Raw genomic sequence first — 18425 nt, 5'->3', positions numbered from 1 at the left:
CACTCTATCTATAAGGTTAGAGGCAGACTTGTCCCCTTCACTCTATCTATAAGGTTAGAGGCAGACTTGTCCCCCTTCACTCTATCTATAAGGTTAGAGGCAGACTTGTCCCCTTCACTCTATCTATAAGGTTAGAGGCAGACTTCTCCCCCTTCACTCTATCTATAAGGTTAGAGGCAGACTTGTCCCCCTTCACTCTATCTATAAGGTTAGAGGCAGACTTGTCCCCCTTCACTCTATCTATAAGGTTAGAGGCAGACTTGTCCCCCCTTCACTCTATCTATAAGGTTAGAGGCAGACTTGTCCCCTTCACTCTATCTATAAGGTTAGAGGCAGACTTGTCCCCCTTCACTCTATCTATACGGTTAGAGGCAGACTTGTCCTCCTTCACTCTATCTATAAGGTTAGAGGCAGACTTGTCCCCCTTCACTCTATCTATAAGGTTAGAGGCAGACTTGTCCCCCTTCACTCTATCTATAAGGTTAGAGGCAGACTTGTCCCCCTTCACTCTATCTATAAGGTTAGAGGCAGACTTGTCCCCCTTCACTCTATCTATAAGGTTAGAGGCAGACTTGTCCCCTTCACTCTATCTATAAGGTTAGAGGCAGACTTGTCCTCCTTCACTCTATCTATAAGGTTAGAGGCAGACTTGTCCCCCTTCACTCTATCTATAAGGTTAGAGGCAGACTTCTCCCCCTTCACTCTATCTATAAGGTTAGAGGCAGACTTGTCCCCCTTCACTCTATCTATAAGGTTAGAGGCAGACTTCTCCCCCTTCACTCTATCTATACGGTTAGAGGCAGACTTGTCCCCCTTCACTCTATCTATAAGGTTAGAGGCAGACTTGTCCCCCTTCACTCTATCTATAAGGTTAGAGGCAGACTTCTCCCCCTTCACTCTATCTATAGGTTAGAGGCAGACTTGTCCCCCTTCACTCTATCTATAAGGTTAGAGGCAGACTTGTCCCCTTCACTCTATCTATAAGGTTAGAGGCAGACTTGTCCCCCTTCACTCTATCTATAGACTTGTCCCCCTTCACTCTATCTATAAGGTTAGAGGCAGACTTCTCCCCTTCACTCTATCTATAAGGTTAGAGGCAGACTTGTCCCCCTTCACTCTATCTATAAGGTTAGAGGCAGACTTGTCTCCCCTTCACTCTATCTATACGGTTAGAGGCAGACTTGTCCCCCTTCACTCTATCTATAGGTTAGAGGCAGACTTGTCCCCCTTCACTCTATCTATAAGGTTAGAGGCAGACTTGTCCCCCTTCACTCTATCTATAAGGTTAGAGGCAGACTTGTCCCCCTTCACTCTATCTATAAGGTTAGAGGCAGACTTGTCCCCCTTCACTCTATCTATAGGGTTAGAGGCAGACTTGTCCCCCTTCACTCTATCTATAAGGTTAGAGGCAGACTTGTCCCCCTTCACTCTATCTATAAGGTTAGAGGCAGACTTGTCCCCCTTCACTCTATCTATAAGGTTAGAGGCAGACTTGTCCCCCTTCACTCTATCTATAGGGTTAGAGGCAGACTTGTCCCCTTCACTCTATCTATAAGGTTAGAGGCAGACTTCTCCCCCTTCACTCTATCTATAAGGTTAGAGGCAGACTTGTCCCCCTTCACTCTATCTATAAGGTTAGAGGCAGACTTGTCCCCCTTCACTCTATCTATAGGGTTAGAGGCAGACTTGTCCCCCTTCACTCTATCTATAAGGTTAGAGGCAGACTTGTCCCCTTCACTCTATCTATAGGTTAGAGGCAGACTTGTCCCCCTTCACTCTATCTATAAAGTTAGAGGCAGACTTGTCCCCCTTCACTCTATCTATAAGGTTAGAGGCAGACTTGTCCCCTTCACTCTATCTATAAGGTTAGAGGCAGACTTGTCCCCCTTCACTCTATCTATAAGGTTAGAGGCAGACTTCTCCCCCTTCACTCTATCTATAGGGTTAGAGGCAGACTTGTCCCCCTTCACTCTATCTATAAGGTTAGAGGCAGACTTCTCCCCCTTCACTCTATCTATAAGGTTAGAGGCAGACTTGTCCCCCTTCACTCTATCTATAAGGTTAGAGGCAGACTTGTCCCCCTTCACTCTATCTATAAGGTTAGAGGCAGACTTGTCCCCCTTCACTCTATCTATAAGGTTCCTTCACTCTATCTATAGGAGGCAGACTTGTCCTCCTTCACTCTATCTATAAGGTTAGAGGCAGACTTGTCCCCCTTCACTCTATCTATAAGGTTAGAGGCAGACTTGTCCCCCTTCACTCTATCTATATCTAGGTTAGAGGCAGACTTGTCCCCCTTCACTCTATCTATAAGGTTAGAGGCAGACTTGTCCCCCTTCACTCTATCTATAAGGTTAGAGGCAGACTTGTCCCCCTTCACTCTATCTATAAGGTTAGAGGCAGACTTCTCCCCCTTCACTCTATCTATAGGGTTAGAGGCAGACTTGTCCCCCTTCGCTCTATCTATAAGGTTAGAGGCAGACTTCTCCCCCTTCACTCTATCTATAAGGTTAGAGGCACACTTCTCCCCCTTCACTCTATCTATAAGGTTAGAGGCACACTTCTCCCCCTTCACTCTATCTATAGGGTTAGAGGCAGACTTGTCCCCCTTCACTCTATCTATAAGGTTAGAGGCAGACTTGTCCCCCTTCACTCTATCTATAAGGTTAGAGGCAGACTTGTCCCCCTTCACTCTATCTATAAGGTTAGAGGCAGACTTGTCCCCCTTCACTCTATCTATAAGGTTAGAGGCAGACTTGTCCCCCTTCACTCTATCTATAGGGTTAGAGGCAGACTTGTCCCCCTTCACTCTATCTATAAGGTTAGAGGCAGACTTGTCCCCCTTCACTCTATCTATAAGGTTAGAGGCAGACTTCTCCCCTTCACTCTATCTATAGGGTTAGAGGCAGACTTGTCCCCCTTCACTCTATCTATAAGGTTAGAGGCAGACTTGTCCCCCTTCACTCTATCTATAAGGTTAGAGGCAGACTTGTCCCCCTTCACTCTATCTATAAGGTTAGAGGCAGACTTGTCCCCCTTCACTCTATCTATAAGGTTAGAGGCAGACTTGTCCCCCTTCACTCTATCTATAAGGTTAGAGGCAGACTTGTCCCCCTTCACTCTATCTATAAGGTTAGAGGCAGACTTGTCCCCCTTCACTCTATCTATAAGGTTAGAGGCAGACTTCTCCCCCTTCACTCTATCTATAAGGTTAGAGGCACACTTCTCCCCCTTCACTCTATCTATAAGGTTAGAGGCACACTTCTCCCCCTTCACTCTATCTATAGGGTTAGAGGCAGACTTGTCCCCCTTCACTCTATCTATAAGGTTAGAGGCAGACTTGTCCCCCTTCACTCTATCTATAAGGTTAGAGGCAGACTTCTCCCCCTTCACTCTATCTATAAGGTTAGAGGCAGACTTCTCCCCCTTCACTCTATCTATAGGGTTAGAGGCAGACTTGTCCCCCTTCACTCTATCTATAAGGTTAGAGGCAGACTTGTCCCCCTTCACTCTATCTATAAGGTTAGAGGCAGACTTGTCCCCCTTCACTCTATCTATAAGGTTAGAGGCAGACTTGTCCCCCTTCACTCTATCTATAAGGTTAGAGGCAGACTTGTCCCCCCCTTCACTCTATCTATAAGGTTAGAGGCAGACTTGTCCCCCTTCACTCTATCTATAAGGTTAGAGGCAGACTTGTCCCCCTTCACTCTATCTATAAGGTTAGAGGCAGACTTGTCCCCCTTCACTCTATCTATAGGTTAGAGGCAGACTTGTCCCCCTTCACTCTATCTATAAGGTTAGAGGCAGACTTGTCCCCCTTCACTCTATCTATAAGGTTAGAGGCAGACTTGTCCCCCTTCACTCTATCTATACGGTTAGAGGCAGACTTGTCCCCCTTCACTCTATCTATAAGGTTAGAGGCAGACTTGTCCCCCTTCACTCTATCTATAAGGTTAGAGGCAGACTTGTCCCCCTTCACTCTATCTATAAGGTTAGAGGCAGACTTGTCCCCCTTCACTCTATCTATAAGGTTAGAGGCAGACTTGTCCCCCTTCACTCTATCTATAAGGTTAGAGGCAGACTTGTCCCCTTCACTCTATCTATAAGGTTAGAGGCAGACTTGTCCCCCTTCACTCTATCTATAAGGTTAGAGGCAGACTTGTCCCCCTTCACTCTATCTATAAGGTTAGAGGCAGACTTGTCCCCCTTCACTCTATCTATAAGGTTAGAGGCAGACTTGTCCCCCTTCACTCTATCTATAAGGTTAGAGGCAGACTTGTCCCCCTTCACTCTATCTATAAGGTTAGAGGCAGACTTGTCCCCCTTCACTCTATCTATAAGGTTAGAGGCAGACTTGTCCCCCTTCACTCTATCTATAAGGTTAGAGGCAGACTTCTCCCCCTTCACTCTATCTATAAGGTTAGAGGCAGACTTGTCCCCCTTCACTCTATCTATAAGGTTAGAGGCAGACTTCTCCCCTTCACTCTATCTATAAGGTTAGAGGCAGACTTGTCCCCCTTCACTCTATCTATAAGGTTAGAGGCAGACTTGTCCCCCTTCACTCTATCTATAACTTCTCCCCCTTCACTTAGAGGCAGACTTGTCCCCCTTCACTCTATCTATAAGGTTAGAGGCAGACTTGTCCCCCTTCACTCTATCTATAAGGTTAGAGGCAGACTTGTCCCCCTTCACTCTATCTATAAGGTTAGAGGCAGACTTGTCCCCCTTCACTCTATCTATAAGGTTAGAGGCAGACTTGTCCCCCTTCACTCTATCTATAAGGTTAGAGGCAGACTTGTCCCCTTCACTCTATCTATAAGGTTAGAGGCAGACTTGTCCCCCTTCACTCTATCTATAAGGTTAGAGGCAGACTTGTCCCCCTTCACTCTATCTATAAGGTTAGAGGCAGACTTGTCCCCCTTCACTCTATCTATAAGGTTAGAGGCAGACTTGTCCCCTTCACTCTATCTATAAGGTTAGAGGCAGACTTGTCCCCCTTCACTCTATCTATAAGGTTAGAGGCAGACTTGTCCCCCTTCACTCTATCTATAAGGTTAGAGGCAGACTTGTCCCCCTTCACTCTATCTATAAGGTTAGAGGCAGACTTCTCCCCCTTCACTCTATCTATAAGGTTAGAGGCACACTTCTCCCCCTTCACTCTATCTATAAGGTTAGAGGCACACTTCTCCCCCTTCACTCTATCTATAGGGTTAGAGGCGGACTTGTCCCCCTTCACTCTATCTATAAGGTTAGAGGCAGACTTGTCCCCCTTCACTCTATCTATAAGGTTAGAGGCAGACTTGTCCCCCTTCACTCTATCTATAAAGTTAGAGGCAGACTTGTCCCCCTTCACTCTATCTATACGGTTAGAGGCAGACTTGTCCTCCTTCACTCTATCTATACGGTTAGAGACAGACTTGTCCTCCTTCACTCTATCTATAAGGTTAGAGGCAGACTTGTCCCCCTTCACTCTATCTATAAGGTTAGAGGCAGACTTGTCCCCCTTCACTCTATCTATAAGGTTAGAGGCAGACTTGTCCCCCTTCACTCTATCTATAAGGTTAGAGGCAGACTTGTCCCCCTTCACTCTATCTATACGGTTAGAGGCAGACTTGTCCCCCTTCACTCTATCTATAAGGTTAGAGGCAGACTTGTCCCCTTCACTCTATCTATACGGTTAGAGGCAGACTTGTCCTCCTTCACTCTATCTATAAGGTTAGAGGCAGACTTGTCCCCTTCACTCTATCTATAAGGTTAGAGGCAGACTTGTCCCCCTTCACTCTATCTATAAGGTTAGAGGCAGACTTGTCCCCCTTCACTCTATCTATAAGGTTAGAGGCAGACTTCTCCCCCTTCACTCTATCTATAAGGTTAGAGGCAGACTTGTCCCCCTTCACTCTATCTATAAGGTTAGAGGCAGACTTGTCCCCCTTCACTCTATCTATAAGGTTAGAGGCAGACTTGTCCCCCTTCACTCTATCTATAAAGTTAGAGGCAGACTTGTCCCCCTTCACTCTATCTATAAGGTTAGAGGCAGACTTGTCCCCCTTCACTCTATCTATACGGGTTAGAGGCAGACTTGTCCCCCTTCACTCTATCTATAAGGTTAGAGGCAGACTTGTCCCCCTTCACTCTATCTATAAGGTTAGAGGCAGACTTGTCCCCCTTCACTCTATCTATAAGGTTAGAGGCAGACTTGTCCCCTTCACTCTATCTATAGGGTTAGAGGCAGACTTGTCCCCCTTCACTCTATCTATAAGGTTAGAGGCAGACTTGTCCCCCTTCACTCTATCTATAAGGTTAGAGGCAGACTTGTCCCCCTTCACTCTATCTATAAGGTTAGAGGCAGACTTGTCCCCCTTCACTCTATCTATAAGGTTAGAGGCAGACTTGTCCCCCTTCACTCTATCTATAAGGTTAGAGGCAGACTTGTCCCCCTTCACTCTATCTATACGGTTAGAGGCAGACTTGTCCTCCTTCACTCTATCTATAAGGTTAGAGGCAGACTTGTCCCCCTTCACTCTATCTATAAGGTTAGAGGCAGACTTGTCCCCTTCACTCTATCTATACGGTTAGAGGCAGACTTGTCCTCCTTCACTCTATCTATAAGGTTAGAGGCAGACTTGTCCCCCTTCACTCTATCTATAAGGTTAGAGGCAGACTTGTCCCCCTTCACTCTATCTATAAGGTTAGAGGCAGACTTGTCCCCCTTCACTCTATCTATAAGGTTAGAGGCAGACTTGTCCCCCTTCACTCTATCTATAAGGTTAGAGGCAGACTTGTCCCCTTCACTCTATCTATAAGGTTAGAGGCAGACTTCTCCCCCTTCACTCTATCTATAAGGTTAGAGGCAGACTTGTCCCCCTTCACTCTATCTATAAGGTTAGAGGCAGACTTCTCCCCTTCACTCTATCTATAAGGTTAGAGGCGGACTTGTCCCCCTTCACTCTATCTATAAGGTTAGAGGCAGACTTGTCCCCCTTCACTCTATCTATAAGGTTAGAGGCAGACTTGTCCCCCTTCACTCTATCTATAAAGTTAGAGGCAGACTTGTCCCCCTTCACTCTATCTATAGGGTTAGAGGCAGACTTGTCCTCCTTCACTCTATCTATACGGTTAGAGACAGACAAGGGTTCCTCTCTGTTTTGACACATGAATGATGCAGTGCCACACAATTGAAACCATACAAGACAGGTATGACTAGGGTTGTTATAAACTGTATTTTCATCATAAGTCATTTGAATTCATTGTGGTGAAATTGTGAGAGAATGTGTACAGTATAGGGTGAGAGGTGGCCTGTAAAAGAAAGGATTGATGTTATGTTGCTAAACCATTGATCCTCTCTCCTGGTCATGGAGGGCTGCAGTATATTTACTTAGCTAGTAGCTTCCGTCTGCCCCGTGTTTCCAAAACTCTCCCTGAGCCATTCCACTTATGTGATCTATTCCAACGCTAGCACACCTGATTCAACCATTCAACTAATCATCCAGCCCTTGATTAGTCCAATAAGGTGTGGTAGACCTGGAACAGACCTGGAGAGCTAGCTTTGAACGGCTGGGGGGTACTGGAGGAGAGCTAGCCTTGAACGGCTGGCGGGTACTGGAGGAGAGAGCTAGCCTTGAACGGCTGGCGGGTACTGGAGGAGAGAGCTAGCCTTGAACGGCTGGCGGGTACTGGAGGAGAGAGCTAGCCTTGAACGGCTCGGGGGTACTGGAGGAGAGAGCTAGCCTTGAACGGCTCGGGGGTACTGGAGGAGAGCTAGCCTTGAACGGTTGGGATGGTACTGGAGGAGAATTTGGGAACCGCCACCATAGGATCTGTGGGTGTGGTGTGTAAGAAACAATCCTATTGTAGGTTTGTTTTTTTGACAGCTCAGGTCGGGGGACGTGTCTGGACAATGAACCTCTGAAACGAGACTTCCTGTACCCAACAGTGGCCCCGGGGCAGGTGTACGACGCAGACGAGCAGTGTCGCTTCCAGTACGGAGCCTCTTCACGACAGTGTAAATATGGGGTAAGAAACCTGCGTCTCTCTGACTCTACAGTATGCATACAGTCTCTCTCCCCTACATCGGAGGACCATGCCGTTAAGAGAATAGTTGATCATAAGCAGGGTGTTATCATCATAATCGGGGCGTTATTATCATAATCGGGGCGTTATTATCATAATCAAGGTGTTATTATCATAATCGTGGTGTTATTATCATAATCGGGGTGTTATCATCATAATCGTGGTGTTATTATCATAATCATGGTGTTATTTTCATAATCAGGGTGTTATCATCATAATCAGGGCGTTATTATCATAATCATGGTGTTATTATCATAATCATGGCGTTATTATCATAATCTGGGTGTTAGCATCATAATCATGGTGTTATTATCATAATCGGGGGGTTATCATCATAATCATGGTGTTATTATCATAATAGGGGTGTTATTATCATAATCATGGAGTTATTATCATAATCATGATGTTATTATCATAATTGGGGTGGTATTATCATAATCGGGTGTTATCATCATAATCATGGTGTTATTATCATAATCGCGGAGTTATTATCATAATCATGGTGTTATTATCATAACCGTGGTGTTATTATCATAGTCGGGCGTTATCACCATAATCATGGTGTTATTATCATAATCAGGGTGTTATTATCATAATCAGGGTGTTATTATCATAGTCTGGGTGTTATTATCATAATCAGGGTGTTATCATCATAATCAGGGTGTTATTATCATAATCAGGGTGTTATTATCATAGTCTGGGTGTTATTATCATAATCAGGGTGTTATCATCATAATCATATTGTTATTATCATAATCGGGGCGTTATTATCATAATCGTTGTGTTATTATCATAATGGGGGTGTTATCATCATAATCATGGTGTTATTATCATAATCGGGGTGTTATCATCATAATCATGGTGTTATTATCATAATCTGGGTGTTATTATCATAATCAGGGTGTTATCATCATAATCATGGTGTTATTATAATAATCAGGGTGTTATTATCATAATCATGGTGTTATTATCATAGTCAGGGTGTTATTATCATAATCGTGGTGTTATTATCATAATCGGGGCGTTATTATCATAATCATGGTGTTATTATCATAATCATGGTGTTATTATCATAATCAGGGTGTTATCATCATAATCATGGTGTTATTATCATAATCGGGGTGTTATCATCATAATCATGATGTTATTATCATAATCGTGGTGTTATTATCATAATCATGGAGTTATTATCATAACCATGATGTTATTATCATAATTGGGGTGTTATTATCATAATTGGGGTGTTATTATCATAATCAGGGAGTTATCATCATAATCATGGTCTTATTATCATAATCATGGTGTTATTATCATAGTCATGGTCTTATTATCATAATCATGGTGTTATTATCATAATCGGGGTGTTATCATCATAATCATGGTGTTATTATAATAATCAGGGTGTTATTATCATAGCCAGGGTGTTATTATCATAGTCATGGTGTTATTATCATAATCAGGGCGTTATTATCATTATCGTGGTGTTATTTTCATAACCTTGGTGTTATTATCATAATCATGGTATTATCATCATAATCAGGGTGTTATCATCATAATCAGGGTGGTATTATAATAATCAGGGTGTTATTATCATAGTCAGGGTGTTATTATCATAATCATGGTTTTATTATCATAATCAGGGTGTTATTATCATAATCGTGGTGTTATTTTCATAGCCATGGTGTTATTATCATAATCATGGTGTTATCATCATAATCAGGTTGTTATTATCATAATCAGGGTGTTATTATCATAATCAGGGTGTTATTATCATAATCGTGGTGTTATTATCATAATCGGGGTGTTATCATCATAATCAGGGTGTTATCATCATAATCAGGGTGTTATTACCATAATCAGGGTGTTATTATCATAGTCAGGGTGTTATTATCATAATTGTGGTGTTATTATAATCGTGGTGTTATTTTCATAATCAGGGTGGTATCATCATAATCAGGGCGTTATTATCATAATCATGGTGTTATTATCATAATCATTGCGTTATCATCATAATCATGGTGTTATTATCATAATAGGGGTGTTATTATCATAATCGTGGAGTTATTATCATAATCATGATGTTATTATCATAATCAGGGTGTTATTATCATAATCGGGTGTTATCATCATAATCATGGTGTTATTATCATAATCACGGAGTTATTATCATAATCATGGTGTTATTATCATAATCTGGGTGTTATCATCATAATCATGGTGTTATTATCATAATCGTGGTGTTATTATCATAATCATGGTGTTATCATTATAATCAGGGTGTTATTATCATAATCGTGGTGTTATTATCATAATCAGGGTGTTATCATCATAATCATGTTGTTATTATCATAATCATGGTGTTATTATCATAATCTGGGTGTTATCATCATAATCAGGGGGTTATTATCATAATCGGGGTGTTATCATCATAATCATGGTGTTATTATCATAATCAGGGTGTTATTATCATAGTCAGGGTGTTATTATCATAATCATGGTGTTATTATCATAATCAGGGCGTTATTATCATAATCATTGAGTTATTTTCATAACCATGGTGTTATTATCATAATCAGGGTGTTATCATCATAATCAGGGTGTTATTATCATATTCGTGGTTTTATTATCATAATCATGGTGGTATTATCATAATCGGGGTGTTATCATCATAACCGGGGTGTTATTATCATAATCGTGGTGTTATTATCATAATCAGGGTGTTATCATTATAATCATGGTGTTATTATCATAATAATGGTGTTATTATCATAATCAGGGTGTTATTATCATAGTCAGGGTGTTATTATCATAATCATGGAGTTATTATAATAATCAGGGTGTTATTATCATAATCAGGGCGTTATTATCATAATCATGGTGTTATTACCATAATCGTGGCGTTATTATCATAATCTGGGTGTTATCATCATAATCGTGGTGTTATTATCATAATCATGGTGTTATCATCATAATCATGGTGTTACTATCATAATAGGGGTGTTATTATCATAATCGTGGAGTTATTATCATAATCATGATGTTATTATCATAATCTGGGTGTTATCATCATAATCATGGTGTTATTATCATAATCGTGGTGTTATTATCATAATCATGGTGTTATCATCATAATCAGGGTGTTATTATCATAATCGTGGTGTTATTATCATAATCTGGGTGTTATCATCATAATCATGGTGTTATTATCATAATCAGGGTGTAATTATCATAATCTGGGTGTTATCATCATAATCAGGGGGTTATTATCATAATCGGGGTGTTATCATCATAATCATGGTGTTATTATCATAATCAGGGTGTTATTATCATAGTCAGGGTGTTATTATCATAATCATGGTGTTATTATCATAATCAGGGCGTTATTATCATTATCGTGGTGTTATTTTCATAACCTTGGTGTTATTATCATAATCATGGTATTATCATCATAATCAGGGTGTTATCATCATAATCAGGGTGGTATTATAATAATCATGGTGTTATTATCATAGTCAGGGTGTTATTATCATAATCATGGTTTTATTATCATAATCAGGGTGTTATCATCATAATCAGGTTGTTATCATCATAATAAGGGTGTTATTATCATAATCAGGGTGTTATTATCATAATCAGGGTGTTATTATCATAATCGTGGTGTTATTATCATAATCGGGGTGTTATCATCATAATCAGGGTGTTATCATCATAATCAGGGTGTTATTACCATAATCAGGGTGTTATTATCATAGTCAGGGTGTTATTATCATAATCGTTGTGTTATTATCATAATCGTGGTGTTATTTTCATAATCAGGGTGTTATCATCATAATCAGGGCGTTATTATCATGATCATGGTGTTATTATCATAATCTGGGTGTTATCATCATAATCATGGTGTTATTATCATAATCGTGGTGTTATTATCATAATCATGGTGTTATCATCATAATCAGGGTGTTATTATCATAATCATGGTGTTATTATCATAATCTGGGTGTTATCATCATAATCATGGTGTTATTATCATAATCGTGGTGTTATTATCATAATCAGGGTGTTATTATCATAATCATGGTGTTATTATCATAATCTGGGTGTTATCATCATAATCAGGGGGTTATTATCATAATCGGGGTGTTATCATCATAATCATGGTGTTATTATCATAATCAGGGTGTTATTATCATAGTCAGGGTGTTATTATCATAATCATGGTGTTATTATCATAATCAGGGCGTTATTATCATAATCATTGAGTTATTTTCATAACCATGGTGTTATTATCATAATCAGGGTGTTATCATCATAATCAGGGTGTTATTATCATATTCGTGGTTTTATTATCATAATCATGGTGGTATTATCATAATCGGGGTGTTATCATCATAACCGGAGTGTTATTATCATAATCGTGGTGTTATTATCATAATCAGGGTGTTATCATTATAATCATGGTGTTATTATCATAATAATGGTGTTATTATCATAATCAGGGTGTTATTATCATAGTCAGGGTGTTATTATCATAATCATGGAGTTATTATAATAATCAGGGTGTTATTATCATAATCAGGGCGTTATTATCATAATCATGGTGTTATTACCATAATCGTGGCGTTATTATCATAATCTGGCTGTTATCATCATAATCGTGGTGTTATTATCATAATCATGGTGTTATCATCATAATCATGGTGTTATTATCATAATAGGGGGGTTATTATCATAATCGTGGAGTTATTATCATAATCATGATGTTATTATCATAATCTGGGTGTTATTATCATAATCTGGGTGTTATCATCATAATCATGGTGTTATTATCATAATCGTGGTGTTATTATCATAATCATGCTGTTATCATCATAATCAGGGTGTTATTATCATAATCGTGGTGTTATTATCATAATCTGGGTGTTATCATCATAATCATGGTGTTATTATCATAATCAGGGTGTTATTATCATAATCTGGGTGTTATCATCATAATCAGGGGGTTATTATCATAATCGGGGTGTTATCATCATAATCATGGTGTTATTATCATAATCAGGGTGTTATTATCATAGTCAGGGTGTTATTATCATAATCATGGTGTTATTATCATAATCAGGGCGTTATTATCATAATCATTGTGTTATTTTCATAACCATGGTGTTATTATCATAATCAGGGTGTTATCATCATAATCAGGGTGTTATTATCATATTCGCGGTTTTATTATCATAATCATGGTGGTATTATCATAATCGGGGTGTTATCATCATAACCGGGATGTTATTATCATAATCGTGGTGTTATTATCATAATCAGGGTGTTATCATTATAATCATGGTGTTATTATCATAATAATGGTGTTATTATCATAATCAGGGTGTTATTATCATAATCATGGAGTTATTATAATAATCATGGTGTTATTATCATAATCATGGTGTTATTATCATAATCAGGGTGTTATTATCATAGTCAGGGTGTTATTATCATAATCATGGTGTTATTATCATAATCAGGGTGTTATTATCATAGTCAGGGTGTTATCATCATAATCATGGTGTTATTATCATAATCAGGGCGTTATTATCATAATCATTGTTTTATTTTCATAACCATGGTGTTATTATCATAATCGTGGTGTTATCATCATAATCAGGGTGTTATCATCATAATCAGGGTGTTATTATCATATTCGTGGTTTTATTATCATAATCATGGTGTTATTATCATAATCGGGGTATTATCATCATAACCGGGGTGTTATTATCATAATAATGGTGTTATTATCATAATCAGGGTGTTATCATCATAATCATGGTGTTATTATAATAATCAGGGTGTTATTATCATAGTCAGGGTGTTATTATCATAATCATGGTGTTATTATCATAATCGGGGCGTTATTATCATAATCATGGTGTTATTATCATAATCGTGGTGTTATCATCATAATCAGGGTGTCATCATCATAATCAGGGTGTTATTATCATAATCATGATGTTATTATCATAATCAGGGTGTTATTATCGCAATCAGGGTGTTATCATCATAATCATGGTGTTATTATCATAATCTGGGTGTTATTATCATAATCATGGAGTTATTATCATAATCCTGGTGTTATTATCATAATCAGGGTGTTATCATCATAATCATGGTGTTATTATCATAATCAGGGTGTTATTATCACAGTCAGGGTGTTATTATCATAATCATGGTGTTATTATCGTAATCAGGCCGTTATTATCATAATCATGGTGTTATTTTCATAATCAGGGTGTTATCATCATAATCGGGGTGTTATCATCACAATCAGGGTGTTATTATCATAATCATGGTGTTATTATCATACTCATGGTGTTATTATCATAATCAGGGTGTTATCATCATAATCATGGTGTTATTATAATAATCAGGGTGTTATTATCATAGTCAGGGTGTTACTATCATAATCATGGTGTTATTATCATAATCAGGGCGTTATTATCATAATCATAGTGTTATTTTCATAACCATGGTGTTATTATCATAATCAGGGTGTTATTATCATAATCGTGGTGTTATCATCATAATCATGGTGTTATCATCATAATCATGGTGTTATTATCATAATCGGGGTGTTATTATCATAATCATGGAGTTATTATCATAATCATGGTGTTATCATAATCGTGGTGTTATTATCATAATCAGGATGTTATTAACTCAATCAGGGTGTTATTATCATAATCATGGTTGGGGGTGTTATTATCATAATCAGGGTGATATTATCATAATCATGGTTAGGGGTGTTATTATCATAATCATCGTTAGGGGTGTTATTATCATTATCAGGGTGTTATCATCATAATCAGGGTTAAGGGTGTTATCTTCATATCACCAGAAGGAGACATCATTGGCACATGGGATAGAGGCGTCTCATCACAGGTCTGACGAGGGAGGTTTTTACACACACACACACACACACACACACACACACACACACACACACACACACACACACACACACACACACACACACACACACGCACCACAGTTTCATGGAATGCTAATGATTACCCCCCTCCCACCACCTTGTAGAATAACAACCCAGGGTAAATAAAGAAACACGAGCAGAGGGAGAACTAAACCAAGCCACAGAAACAGGAGATTTTGAATGAAAGCCACAACGAATTAATGAACCAATGAGGACAGAAAAAGAGTCTACCATTAGCCGAGATCAAGAGAGTTTATTTTGTTTCATTGAAAGACATATCTGACAGCAGATTACCACAGGCCCCAAATTAAACCCTGTCATTTTGTCTCTTAAGCTCTTAATTGTGGTTTTAGATCAGCATGAAAGACAAACATTTATGAAAGGAAAGCATTCCTCCAGAGCCTGGCTCAGCTGTGTTGCTCTGCGCTGCTCTGTGCCGGGCTGCTTCCAGAATGTAGTCTTTTATTTGCTAGGATTCTGGATTCTGACCTGGAATCAGATCGGTTTCACTCAGCCAGCCAGATGTCTAGTAAAGAGTTGTCTTTAATTAAGAGCTCGCTGATCAAACCCATGTAACCATAGAAACAAGTCAAATATCTATGACTGAATGTGTAGTTTACTTTCAGAGTTGATGTTACACTTTTAGAAGAAAAGATGCTATCTAGTTCTGTCCCCATGGGGGACCCTTTGAATAACCCTTTTGGGTAGTTCTACCTGGAACCAAAAAGAGTTATCCTATGGGGATAGCCGAATAACCCTTTTGGAACCCTTTTTTCTAAGAGTGTAGGAAAGGTGACCTCTCTTATCTGGGAGACAGTTACTCTGTACAACACATAAAGCAGAGCAGAGCCTGCTTTAGTGCCACTAAAGACTAAAGAGAACCACTAAAAGATATGGTGGGGTAAGAGAGGTGCAGTAACACTTAACAGTCACTCTTACACATAATGGTTGTGGTTATGTTTCTGACCTGGAAGTAGAACTCTCCATTCCCAACCCAGGTTCTAATGGGGACAGAAAGTTGCTGTTGCTCCTACTGAAAGGACCAGACAGCATAGCAGTGGTTTGGTGAAGTGTTTCAATGCTTTCTCCTGTGGAATGGTATAAAAGAAGCCGAGAAATAGTTGTTGAAACATTTTTGGACTCACAGAACTTATTTAATTGACCCTTCACTAAGCCCTGTTGCAACCTCAGACAACATTTTCCAGGGAAGCCCAATTCCCCATTCAACCACTGGCGAAATCCCCTCACAGTGATCTCAAACTGTGTTTTTAATACACAATGAAATTAAACACAGACTTCCCCTTGCTAATCAGGAAACTCATGAGTATGTTGTGACGGACTGTTATTACAATTGCTTCACAGGAACCTGGTCAAATTATATTGGTAGTGTAGCTAGCCACTGAATGGCTCTGAATTCACTGTTGGCATACAGTCAAAGCTATAACCTCTTTTGGAGCTAACTAGTGCTCTCAAATTGTATGTATCATGATGTCGACAGCAGATGGTAGGTATATTTATAGCATTGCTAACTTAGCTAGCTAACATACATTTTGAGAAAACAGGTTATATTAAGTGGCTAGCTAGCTTTAGCAATGTTTGGTGATCAATGAGACTGAGAGCTAGCTAACCAGCTGAGCTAGCAAACAATGTAACAAAACTATAATTTCAGATACAAAAAATACTCCATCAGCAGGTTTTTGCATTTCAGGAATCACAGTAGCAAGTACTTCTGGTGCTCTGTTAAATTATTTAGCCATTTAAACATGTTTTTTTTTTTAAAGAACTCAGTTTTTGCCATAGCCCTCAATGGCTTGTGATCATGGGTGTGTCCAAGGTGTCGGACTCAGGGGCGGGAATTAGTGAAGGGTCAATTGAATGGTCATTTCGAACTGACACTCTCAGAATGTTGAAGTCACCAGGGGTTCTATCTGGGGTTCTAAGTGAAATACAGCTATGACCGGAATGGACTTTTTCATAGTAGGTTAGAATAACTTATGCAGCAGGTTAGGAGAATGAACGTAGCAGGTAAAAAGAGAGTGAGGTTAAGGTTAGGAAAATGGTTAGGGTTAACTTCCTCTCTGTTAGCTAGATAGTGTAAATCCCCCAGACCAGACCAGACCAGGGACACATGTTCATTTAGACCTGGTTTAGCTTCTGACCTTTCAGCCTCTACTGCAGCTCTGAGCGTGCCGGCAGGGGGCCAAAGAGCAGGGAGGGTGAGGGTCACTCCGTGATAAGAGTCACCGACTCAAAGCCACAAGAGGGTAGAACATTTTTCAAACATTGCTTGTTAGGGGGAGGTAGTTGGAATGGTGGGGGGGGGCCCGGTGAGACAGGGCCGACTCAGAGTGGCAGTTTACAGCTTTATTTAATCTATAGCGTCTAGCAGCAGTAGATGAGACCTGTAGAGACCAGCAGGGCCTGGACCTTATTTACTGACCCGTGGGGTCAGAGCCTGGGCTCAGGGCCGTAACTCTTCTTCATGACGCTGCTCCTCTTCTGCTCTGCCGTACACAGTTATCCAGTAAAAGCCTTTGAAGTGGAGAGGCGGAGGGGAACCAAAGAGCTTTAATGAGAAATCTAATACAGGGTTGTGCAGAGCTGTCCTTGTTACACACACTCGGTTTTACGATTGAATTTACTCCAGAGTGACTCTGACTTGGATTCTCTATCTCCTCTTTCATCAAACTCACAAAAGTTCCAAAAGAATAAAAACATTTCAAATGTCATATTATGTCTATATACAGTGTTGTAATGATGTGCAAATCTCTCTCTCTCTTTCTCTCTCTTTCTACCTCTCCTTCCACTCTTTCTCCGCTCTTTCTGTCTCTCTCTCTCTCTCTGTCTGTCTCTCTCTCCCTCTCTTTCTGTCTCTTTCTCTCTCTCTCTTTCTACCTCTCCTTCCACTCTTTCCCCCCTCTCTCTGTCTCTCTCTCTGTCTCTCCCCCTCTCTCTCTTTCTACATCTCTCTCTCTCTCTTTCTCTACCTCTCTCTCTACCCCTCTGTCTCTCTGTCTCTCTGTCTCTCTGTCTCTCTCTCTCTCTCTCTCTCTCTCTCTCTCTCTCTCTCTCTCTCTCTCTCTCTCTGTCCAGACATAAAGAGTTCTCCCTCTGTTATAAGAGCTAGGAGATAAGATGGAGAAATCGTAGAAACAGAAGAAGTTGTTTGTTTTATAACTTCCTGTGGGACAAATATGTTTGTTATGTCTACAGTCTCTGTTCCCTGAGACTGTCTCCTCTCTGAGGGGCAGTTTGAATATGCTCTCTGTTGTGCCAGAGTGATTTCCTACAACTGGTTAACAGTGGTTTCTGTGAACTGACGTTAGCCGGTTTCTGTTGAGGTATGGAGGTGCTAGTGTTGCTCCAGATCCCTCAACAC

At 40.1% G+C, this 18425-nt stretch overlaps 1 protein-coding gene across 1 annotated transcript in view; it reads left to right on the top strand.

The window, feature by feature from the left end:
• The window catches only part of LOC115121427 (A disintegrin and metalloproteinase with thrombospondin motifs 6-like), a 182464-nt gene that overhangs the window by 38445 nt on the left and 125594 nt on the right, over window positions 1–18425 (top strand). Inside the window, exon 2 of the mRNA XM_065006834.1 lies at window positions 7872–8013. Within this exon, the coding sequence (XP_064862906.1) occupies window positions 7872–8013 (142 nt within the window). The remainder of the gene's footprint in view (window positions 1–7871; window positions 8014–18425) is intronic.

Source organism: Oncorhynchus nerka, linkage group LG22 (genome assembly GCF_034236695.1).
Source record: "Oncorhynchus nerka isolate Pitt River linkage group LG22, Oner_Uvic_2.0, whole genome shotgun sequence".
NCBI lineage: Eukaryota > Metazoa > Chordata > Actinopteri > Salmoniformes > Salmonidae > Oncorhynchus > Oncorhynchus nerka.
The sequence above is the reverse complement of the archived record's forward strand: the minus strand, read 5'-3'. Positions and strand labels throughout refer to the sequence as shown.